Genomic DNA, 11148 nt, shown 5'->3' with positions numbered 1-11148 from the left:
TTGATCCCCAGTGGGGGGCATGCAAAAAGCAGCCAATCAATGATTCTCTCTCATCATTGATGTTTCTATCTTTCCCTCCCTCACCCTTCCTGTCTGAAATCAATAAAAATATATTTTAAAAAAAAAAGGAAATAGGGGTTTGGCCCTGGCCAGTCACTCAGTGGTTAGAGCATCAGCTCATGGATCTAAGGGTCGACGGTTCAGTTCCTGGTCAAGGGCACATACCTCAGTTCCAAGTTCAATCCCCAACCCTGGTTGGAGCGCATGCAGGAGGCAATCAATCAATGTCTCTCTCTCACATTGATGTTTCTCTCTCTTTCTCTCTCCCTTCCTCTCTTTCTACAGTCAATGAAAACATATCCTCGAATGAGGTTTGGGGGAAAAAATGATGAGAGTCAGGTTTCTCACTGTCATAAGAGGGACAAATAATAGAAAGGAATAAATGTAAGGTGAGCCCTATAGGGTTGTATTGGAGTTAAAGGCATGAGTATGAACCTATGGATTTCAACATATATTCATAGTTACAGACATAAATATAGATGTAAATGTGTATGTACACATACATATGCACACATACACATATTTGCCTCTATATTTGCATATATGTGTTTATACATATATTTGTATATGTGTGTACATATATAGACATCTATATGTAAATATGCATATTTTATATATGTATACATATCCATAAAGATATATCTGCACACACATTTACATCTATATGTGTGTGTGTGTGTGTATGTGGATCCCTGTTCTATTCACTGAGGAGCCTCGGAGCACGGAAATGCCAATAGTAATAAGCATAACTAATGCCTAGATCTTGGCTGCTAAAATCATTGCTTACTCCAAAGATACCAGGCCTCCTTGGAGAAACGGTGGGTTCCAGCTCTGGGACAGGGAAAACATGAGCTGCGTCTGGAATGTCTAGTTCTGCCAGAAAGCAAGGAAGTGCTGAAAGAATGATGGGGACTTGTTAGAAGAACTCAAGAACTAGTTTGAACAGTCTCCCACGGATGGGACAATTTATGCATAAAAGTAAAATAATGATAGTAACACATGTCTACCCCATTGGCCAAATCAGGAAACCATTTAAGTATAAATGAATAAATTGAAATTTTGATGAAAAAACAGAAGAGTTACAAAATTTCAAAGTACCTCTGTATAAAGAGGAAAGAGTATTTTACAGTGGAGAACTCGACAAACAGCACCTCAGTTAAGTGACCAAAATCAACATTAAAAGAATGTAGCATCACTTGTTATTTTTGCCAAAAATCAATCACCTGTTGTTGTTTTTTAATTATGAAGAAGCATCAAACTGACTCAAATCAAGGAACATTCTAGAAAAGAATGGTTTGTAATCTTCAAAAGAGCCAAGGCCTTGAAAGTATAGACAGAGGAATTGTCCACAGTGAAGGACACGATATAGATGTGAAAACTAAATGCAGGGGGAGATTCTGCTATAAATGGAATATTTTGCTATAAAATATATTATAGGAGCATCTGGAAAAACTTGAATGCAACTTGAGGATCATATGGTAGCAATGTATCAATGTGAACTTTCCAATGTTGATGGATTATGGTTATGGAGGGATGTATGCTTGCTTATAGGAAATAGATACTATTATTCACAGGTGATAGGGCATTAGGTCAGAAACTTCCTCAGAAAAAGAACAGTGTTTGTCTGTACTTCCAACTTTTTTATAAGCGTGTGGTTGTTTCAAAAAGATTTAATAAGCCAGTCAGAGAAGAATAAGTGTCACATGCTCTCACTCATTTGTGGAATATAATGAACAACAAAAGCTGATGAACAAAAATAAATCCAGAGACATAGAAACATATAACAGACCGTCAAACCTCAGAGGAGGGGGGAGGATAAGAGATCAACCAAAGGACTGTATGCCATGCATATAAGCATAACCAATGGACACAGACAGTAGGGGAATGAGGGCCTGTGCTGGGGGGAGGGGGGCAGGAGTGGGCGTGGAGCAGGCACTGAGGTTGGCTGGCCGGCCGCACCCCCTGATCGGGCCGGTTCACTGGCCACAGTGAGCATGATGTGCTGGGGGGGGGGAGGGGGCAGGGAGAGGACAATGGGGTAAAAAAGGAGACCTATGTAATACATTCAATAATAAAGAATTTAAATTTAAAAAAGAAAGAAATAGAAAGGAAAGAAGGAAGAAAAAAGAAAGAAAATGAAAAGAGTGGCTATTCTAAACAACAGAACTATCTTCAAGAAGAAGGGGAAAGGACTTAAATAGACACTTTTCAAAAGGGGACATACAGAAGGCCAAGAGACATATGAAAACATGCTCAAAGTAACTAATCACCCAAGAGATACAAATCAAAACGACAATGAGGTATTATCTCACACCTGTCAGAATGGCTATCATCAACAAATCAACAAACAACAAGTGCTGGTGAGGATGTGGAGAAAAAGAAACCCTCATGCACTGCTGGTGGGAATGCAGACTGGTGCAGCCACTGTGGAGAGCAGTATGAAGTTTCCTCAAAAATTTAAAAATGGAACTTCCACTTGACCCAATAATCCCACTTATAGGAATATATCCCAAGAAATCAGAAACACCAATCAGGAAGGATATATGCACCCCTATGTTCATAGCAGCACAATTTACCGTAGCTAAGATCTGGAAACAGCCTAAGTGCCCATCAGCAGATGAGTGGATTAAAAGACAGTGGTACATCTACACTATGGGATACTCCGCTGCTGTAAAAAGGAAGGAACTCTTACCATTTTCAACAGCATGGGTGGACATGGAGAGCATTATGCTAAGCGTTAAATAAGCCAGTTGGAGAACGATAAATATCACATGATCTCACTTATTTGTGGAATATAATGAACAACATAAATTGATAATCAAAAATAGATCCAGAGACAAAAAATCATTGAACAGACCATCAAACTTCAGTGGGAAGGTAGGAGAGGGTGTGTGCATGTGTGTGTGTGTGTGTGTGTGTGTGTGTGTGTGTGTGTGTGTGTGTGTGGGGGGGGGGGGAGAGAGAGAGAGAATGTGTGTGTGTGTGTGATTTCAGGTAAATCAGTTTTGAAGAGTATTACTTTTATTCTGCCATGTAACAGAATATTCTACTTTAAAAAAGCACCTTAAAATGTTAATGACTGTTCATCAATACTTTAAACAATAAAGAATCAAAAAATAAATAAATATATAAATAACACCCAAAAAAAGGGAAGAATAGGGGAAATGTGCTAAGGTAAATCATTTCCCTCCCCTAAGAAAACACTGAGAGGTCAGTTGCTGAATATCAAACATTTATTATTTAGTTTCCTACTACTGCTAAAATCCATTTCATAAGCAGCTCCTCTTCAAACCAGCTTTTATTTCACAGAAATTGTATCCTTCAGCAATTCACTTTGAAATGTGCCATCCTGAGGATGGGGATGCTTCAGGGCACGGCTTGGGCAACCACGCCACATGAAGGGCCTCCCCACCCTGATCCCCCACACAGAAAGCTGCCAATACCTTAGGAAACATCTCTGCAAAGCCAGCCAGGTTGTTCAAGTCCGCTGAAAACAAAGAGCATCTTACTTGATTCAAATTACAAATTCAGTATTGTACTGTACACATCCAGCATTACACATGCTTAAAATAATATAAGCATGCTTAATGATATATCAGATCTCACTTTTTTAAAAAAAAATAAACTATAAGCAGGCAACTACACATTTTAAAATGACCATAACCCCATTTTCACCTACAGTTAAAACTATTGTTGAACACACATTGGCTGGTTTAAAAATCTTTGGCGTGCACACAGGAAGTAGAGAAAATACCCAGGCTAAGAATAACCACGTTACACAACCAAATCTGTCTTGAAGGGCCAGGCCAGCTTCCAAGTGGCATGGTTTCTAGGCGAGGCCATCATGCTGATGCTTCTTCAGAAATCCTGGAGGGACAAATGCAGGCTTGCCCACTGTGGTCCCAGGGTGGCGTCAGCCTCTGAGGGCCACAGCGCCTGGTTGGCCCTCGCTCAGGGGAGTCTCTCAACCCGTGGAATTCCATCCAGGTCTGATGGCTGCTCCAGGCTGATGGGGCTCATCTCAGCCAGTGGAGAGCAGAGGCAGCAGGGCCGGAGTTTGGCAGTGACCTCCGGAGACCACAGCTTTGATGCTGAGTCGATCATTGTCTCTACCCCAGGACCTTGATTACAAAAATAGCCCAGCTTGTAATTTAATAGCACCTTGACAACATAGGTAATGGTAGAAAACAGGATCATAAAATGAAGTCGCTTTCCATTCTGGCCAATGTTTCCTACCACTAATACCAAGTCAAGAAAATACACCATGTTAACTGAATCTAGGGGAAAAAAGATGTCTATTCTTGTAGGAAGAATATAAGTAAACCATATTCATCAGAGTGTGTGTGTGTGTGTGTGTGTGTGTGTGTGTGTGTGTGTGTGTGTATTATACTCATATATTTATATATATTATATATATAAATTTATGGAGCAGTAGAGGAAAAAACATAGACATAGCTCCCTCCTCAGAGCATGTCAAATAGTCATGTAGAAATATTTTTAAAAGGAAAACTGAGAGCAGAAGGTATCTAAACTCTTGGTGGAGTGGCAGACGGGAGTTCAGAAGTTGGAAAAGAGTACTGTGCACTAATACATCAGTACATTATAGTCACACGTTGACACCTCAGAAATAAAATAGCTACAGTTTTGAAGCAACTCCTCTACTGTCTGATTTAAAAAGGGAAGCTCATCCTACAAGAAGAAGAGGTAGTCTGTTAGTGAACTGTGGACCGATGCTGACCCTCAGAGGCCCGTTTGCTTTGTGGATTCAGTGCCCTTGGCGTATTTTAACAATGTTTGTAGATGTGTTTGTTTTACTGGCTAGAAGCAGATGTGAAAGTGATTCCATCCCAGCCAGGTCTGTTTGTTGGTACACGTGACCCCGGCTTTCTATAAAGTTGCAAGAGGGTGTTTGTTCCCATAGAACTCAGCAGCTCTGAGGCAGTCTGTTAATATCCCTGTTGACTGATATAGTTACTGGTCCAGGTTGAACAAAACATCAGTAGAAGATGTATGTAGTCGAATCAAGCCAGACTCTCCGGGGTCCAGGAAATGAGGAAATCTTGCACTTCAAGTAGCAGGGAGATAGCCAACATGGTTCATGCCTGGGTGCCAGAGAGTCCCAAGTTATGAGCAACATCTGTAACAACAATGCAGCATAAATTCTTTTAAAGCTCTCCATGTGCCAATTTCCTTCCTCAAGTTTCCCCCTTTTCTGTCTCATAAACACGTGCACACGCACACATGCACACATGCATGCACACGCACACGCACACAGACCCACACCATCCAAACTTTTCTTTATCAGTCAAGACCCAGCACCAGGTCCACATACAGTTTTGCTCAGCCCACTCTCCACTCCTATATAACAGATATTATCTGAAATGTACACTTCTCAATTACTTTTGACATTAACACGTAACTCCACCATCCATGTAAACATATCACCTCTCCCAATGACATTACAAACTGAACACAAGGACTGTCTTGGGTCTTCCCGCCCTCTGCCCAGCACACATTACTCAGCACAGTGCTAGTCACATAATAATCTTTCTTTTTTTTTTATTTTGTTTTATTGCTTAAAGTATTACAAAGAATATTACATATGTCTCCTTTTTTTCTCCCCTTGACCTTCCCCTGGCCCCCCCTACACCCCAGTGTCTTGTGTCCATTGGTTATGCTTATATGCATGCATACAAGTCCTTCGGTTGATCTCTTCCCCCCCTCCCTCCTGCCCACCAACCCTCCCTGGCCTTCCCACTGTAGTTTGACAGTCTGTTCGATGTTGCTCTGCGTCTGTATCTATTTTTGTTCATCAGTTTATAATGGTCTTAATTATCCATAAATGAGTGAGATCATCACATAATAATCTTTCAATAAATATTTGCCAGAGGTGCTAGGTCAGGCTCTGCTTGGAATTGGATATGTGTAATCCTTTCGGGATATAGAGAAGGAAGGTCTTGCTTCCCCTCAAGAAACTTACTCTCTGGCCATTTGCATAGTTATTTGTTTAAACCCAATTGGCAGAGATGTACTAGGCTTGGTAGGTGGAAAAGGAAATCACCTGCCGGGAGCCGGCCCATCCTTGCTGTTTCAAGGGACCTGGCATATACGGCATACTGTTTTTAATATGTTTGCTCACCTTCTTGGCGCTATGTGTTTTAACCAAGGTCACCTCTCCGAGAAAGGTTGTTTCCCCAGGTAGAGATTTTCAACTGAAGTTAGGGAGGGAATAAAACCCCTTCACTAAGTGCCCTGGCTACAGAACTTGGTTGGCAGAACCTAGACAGAACCTGGCTGCAGAAGCCGGCTACAGAACCTGGCGACTGAACCTGGCCGGAGAACCTAGCGAGAGAACATGGCTACAGAACCTGGCTGGAGAACCTGGATAATGTGGCTGGAGAACCTAGCAAGAGAACATGGACACAGAACTTGGCTGGAGATTGTGGCTAGAGATCCTGGCAAGGCTGCTGATCAACTGAACGCTGTCTTCGTGACATTCCTTCTTCACCGACTCCGTCTACACCTTTGGGGACCCCTGGACCTGCTGGGGTTGGACCCCGGCAATCACCCACCTCTGATTTCAGCCTCAAGGGGTGGACACCTCTGTGCATACTGATGGTTCTAGCTCAATAGTCCATGGTGTATTTTCTGCTTTTCTGCCTCAGGGCTTTCTCTAAAGACTTCTGAGCCCCTCATCCCAAACACAGGGCAAGCTTAGGGACGGGGGAGATTAAGGTGCTCTGTAGGCAACCCTAAAGCAGTGGGGGTGGGAGACAGTGGATAAAGCCCCACTTATGGGAGACATCTGTACACTCCTCAGAGATCCTGTGGCCTCTAGCTGAGATCTCAGTAATGCAACCTCCATTTGCGTTTCCTCCTTACCTGTCTCACTCTCCCTGTTCTCTCACCCCCTCTTCTTGGAGTCACTTTCCACCTAAATTACTTGCCCACTAGTCTCTGTCTCAGGGTCTGTTTTAAGGATTCCATACTAAAGCAGACACATTATTAAGAGCACAGAGAATGATTTTTTTAAAAAATATCAAAGTTATATGAAACTCAAGCTCTTTGCTAGTGTCAAAGCTATGGTATCAATCTCTGGGGAACAAAGATGTCACTGAACACCTGAGCATCAATAATTTCTTGCATCTGAAAAGTGAGATGGACTAAAAGAGCATTTAGCTCCCTCCCTATACTTTAATTCTGTGGCAGATGTTTCGTGTGTTTCTTTAATATAAGTTCTGCACCACTGAGTTGTGGCAAAAATGCAATGGCTTCTATCTCATCGTATACCTCATATCATTGCAACCTCTAAAGCATAAAATTTACACTTTTTCTACAGTAGATGCTTCAACTTTTCTGAATGCTCCTCAACTTAATGACACTCAAGTTAACAACGCTTAATCTGAATGGAAAAGGTCAAATTCCCACCTAACTGGCCTTCTGTGATATACACAAGTTCTTTAAACTTGCACATTTTAAGAATATCTTCACCAATTCCTCCTTCCTCCCCTTGCTAACACCAACCCAGATCTCGCTTCCAAATCTCAGTCTAAAATCTCCATGTATCTATATATCTCCCACGGTGATTTTTGCACTTAATTGATATTCAGGAAATCTCATTGTATGACTTAATGAACTTTTTTTTTTAACAAGGGAGACTTTGAATCATCTCAATTTTTAAAATATCAATTGGAAAATTTCTTTGGTACAATAGTGATTTATGAACTTGTTTAATTTTAATAGTAGTTTATAACCTTGTTTGTTTTCAATTCACTGGAGAAAAACATAAAATCGGGTAAAATAAAAATTCAGTTTTTCACAAAAAATATGAAAAGTCAGGCTTAGAGGCATTATTCCTGCCTCTAAAATCATAAATTAAGCCCGGTGTGGCTCAGTGGCTGTGCATCGACCTATGAACCAGGAGGTCAGGGGTCAATTCCCAGTCAGGGCACAAGCCCAACAGGGGGTGTGCAGGAGGCAGCCCATCAATGATTCTCTCTCGTCATTGATGTTTCTATTTCTTTCTCCCTCTTGCTTCCTCTCTGAAATCAATAAAAATATATTTTTTAAAAATCATAAATGAAAATTCCAGGCTTACTATGAAGACAGCTCTTCCCTTCCCTAAGCCCTGAATATTGCTGTACCTGTGCGCCCCGGCTTCTTCGCCGTGTTCACCGCTGCCATGAACATGTACTCACTGTTCGCATCATGCACACTAGATCGATGCTTCTGAAAGAGAAAGTCAGAAAACAGGTTGGTCATCTGCTCTCCCCCATCTCCATCCCTGTTATTTGTTAGTTTGTTTTGGTTTATTTGTTCACTGTTTTCTATTCTTTGTCAGAGTGGTATGTGAGAAATGTTATAATGGGACTTAGGGTCCTGGCTTTTGACTAAGTAGGAGCACAACATGAAAAGGGCTTTAAATAAGAAAAGCTGACTTCCTCATTTTGGCCTTTATTTTTCTTTCCTCCATAGAATTAGATCATGGGCTCTATCTCATTCTCTTCCTTTTTATCTCTCTTTTCATATTCCATTTGGCACAAATATACTCACCGTCTGGTCAATGATCACACTGTGGATACACTTGGGTATTAGCAGACTTGCATCATGCAGGGAGGTATAAGTTCTTTGAGAACGTGTATTGCAAAAGGCTACAAAGGATATTTTCAGCACAGATTCTTGTTGTTGTCATTATTGTTGTTGTTTTATCATTCTGCATGGCTTTGCAGTGGTTTTTCTTTTAAAATAAGGAGCCCTAATAATTTACCATGGAAACAAACTAGCCATTTACTTCTCAGCTACTACTGGTACCTTATAAGATTTTCTCACTGATTATTTCACTTTTTTAATTTTGTTTTATTGCTTAAAGTATTACAAAGAGTATACTTTTTTTGATTATTTCTTAATTAACCAATGGGGTGAAACAGAGCAGTTTCATCTTTGTCCCAACTCTTAGGTAGCTTAGAATAAAATGTGCAGCCCACATTAAATAATTTTTAAAAGCAAGAAGCATCTATTTTTATGTTTTTACCTTCCTCCTGACTTTTTGTCTTTTATGGGCCTCAATTATCTCATTCTTGTTGAATAATAACAACATATCTCTTTGTAAGCCATCGAATAAGTTTTGAACTGAAGCAGTTATAAAATAAGCTTCTGTTCCAAGTTAGTAGTTTAGTTAGTAGGTATATCTTGAGAGAGAAAAAGTAGTCTACCTGTAGATTCATTTACTCTCATAAGAATAATATGTACTTCTATGAGTAAATGACCACTGATATTCCTCAGTAAAATTGATGCAAGAAAAGATAGACATTGCTCACCTTATTTTTAAACCAACATAAAAATGTGCATCCAAAAATGTAGATGACAACAGAAGCTGCACATCCTATGGGTAACCAGAACTTCAGCTGGCAACAAAGCTGCGATTCTGGGTTAGAAAAAAGAAATGTTAAGAACAAATTCTAAAAATCAAATCCCCTCTTTCACTGCTGAATCCCAAGGTGATGTTTTGTGTGTTTTTTAACAAATGTAAAGGAACGATTTAATCAATTGAGCTTGTCTTTATTGCAACCATGAAACCCAGTAAATAGTAAACAACATCATTTTAGTATTATAGCAAGGATCAAAAACTAAAACCTAAAAGACTGTACACACAAATATGTTTACAAATGTGATTAATAAAAAGGACTTTTCTGTCTATATTTTTGCAAAAGAGTAAATAGAAAAAGTAATGACATAAAACTGTTCTTTTCAGTCATTTCACTGCGTTCTGCAAATTCAGCAAAAACCACAACCTTAAGCCTTATGTGAATAGAAGTAATAGTCATTAAGCCATGGGTTTGGATATTTGTCTTCATTTTCATGATTTTTGATGGCATATGTGTCGTAATTATTTTTTATATTTTTATTGATTTCAGAGAGGAAGGGAGAGGGAGAGGTAGAAACAACAATGATGAGAAAGAGTCATTGATTGGCTGCCTCCTGCATGCCCCACACTGGGGATTGAGTCTGTAACCCAGGCATTTGCCCTGACTGGGAATCGAACTGTGACCTCCTTGTTCATAGGTCAAACCACTGGGCCATGCCAGCCGGGCAATGGCATATTTGTTTTAGAGACAACATGATCTATTTCTAAGTCAGCAATCTACATTATCAAATTGCATATTACTGATTAATATCTATTATTAATAAATCATCTCTTACATATTTTCATCATAAGTAATTGTTACCAATTGCATCTAAATGAACTCCAACACAAAATATACTTATTTGTTTGTTTTCATTAGCAAGAAAAGTCAAAATTCATATGTACACTTACATCCAGAAGATGAAAACAATGTCTTACCATAAATATGCAAATATTCGCTCTTCAACTTCACTTGAAAAGGAGGAGGATCAAAAATTGATAGTCTGCAGGAGTAATAGCTGTCATGAGAACTGTCCAAGTTATTCAGAAAATAAGAGACACTGTTATTGGATGATTGACAGAATTTCAGACTCTGATTGGATATGGTGTTTCCACTTCCCTTTGTCTTACTGAAATCACAGATTATTTGCGTCCCTTTCAGCAACTCCATTCTAAATTGCTGGACGTTCTCAGGGCATTTGCATAACATTTGTACACCTCCATGGTGAAATGTAAATATTTTAGACTTGGCAAAATCATCAATTTCCTCTGGATAAAAAGAAAAAAAAAGCAAAAGCAACATTTTAGGAATAGGTTGCCCTAATAATTATATTTGAATACAAAAGTAATCTCTTCATAAAGTCACATCTATTGCATAAAAATGAAAAAACTTCACAACAAAAAAAGAACTTAATAGTTAAAATGTGCCCTAGAAGAAGCCTAACTGGAAGCTTGTCATATCCTATCTAATAAAAGAGAAACATGGTAATTGGTGTACGACCGCTACCTTTCCCATTGGCTAATCAGGGCGATGTGCAAATTAACTGCCAGCCAAGATGGCCGCCAGCAGCCAGGCAGCTTGAAACTAACATGAGGTTTGCTTGCTTCAGTGATGGAGGAAACCAACATTCCCCGCCTGCCTTGCAGGCCTCTGAGCCTGCAGTTTAAGAAACATTGTAACAAAT

At 39.8% G+C, this 11148-nt stretch overlaps 1 protein-coding gene across 1 annotated transcript in view; it reads right to left on the bottom strand.

Moving 5' to 3' along the window:
- Positions 1-4445: 4445 nt before the first annotated feature.
- ICOS (inducible T-cell co-stimulator) overlaps positions 4446-11148 on the bottom strand; it is a 22559-nt gene continuing 15856 nt past the window's right edge. The window contains exons 2-5 of the mRNA XM_015561097.1: positions 10403-10732; positions 9378-9484; positions 8205-8289; positions 4446-5197 (exon numbers count right to left, since the gene is read on the bottom strand). Coding sequence (XP_015416583.1) covers positions 5157-5197; positions 8205-8289; positions 9378-9484; positions 10403-10732 — 563 coding nt within the window. The 3' untranslated portion in view covers positions 4446-5156. The remainder of the gene's footprint in view (positions 5198-8204; positions 8290-9377; positions 9485-10402; positions 10733-11148) is intronic.

This window comes from Myotis davidii, unplaced genomic scaffold, assembly GCF_000327345.1.
Source record: "Myotis davidii unplaced genomic scaffold, ASM32734v1 scaffold394, whole genome shotgun sequence".
Lineage (NCBI taxonomy): Eukaryota > Metazoa > Chordata > Mammalia > Chiroptera > Vespertilionidae > Myotis > Myotis davidii.
This window is presented reverse-complemented; position numbering and strand designations above follow the sequence as displayed.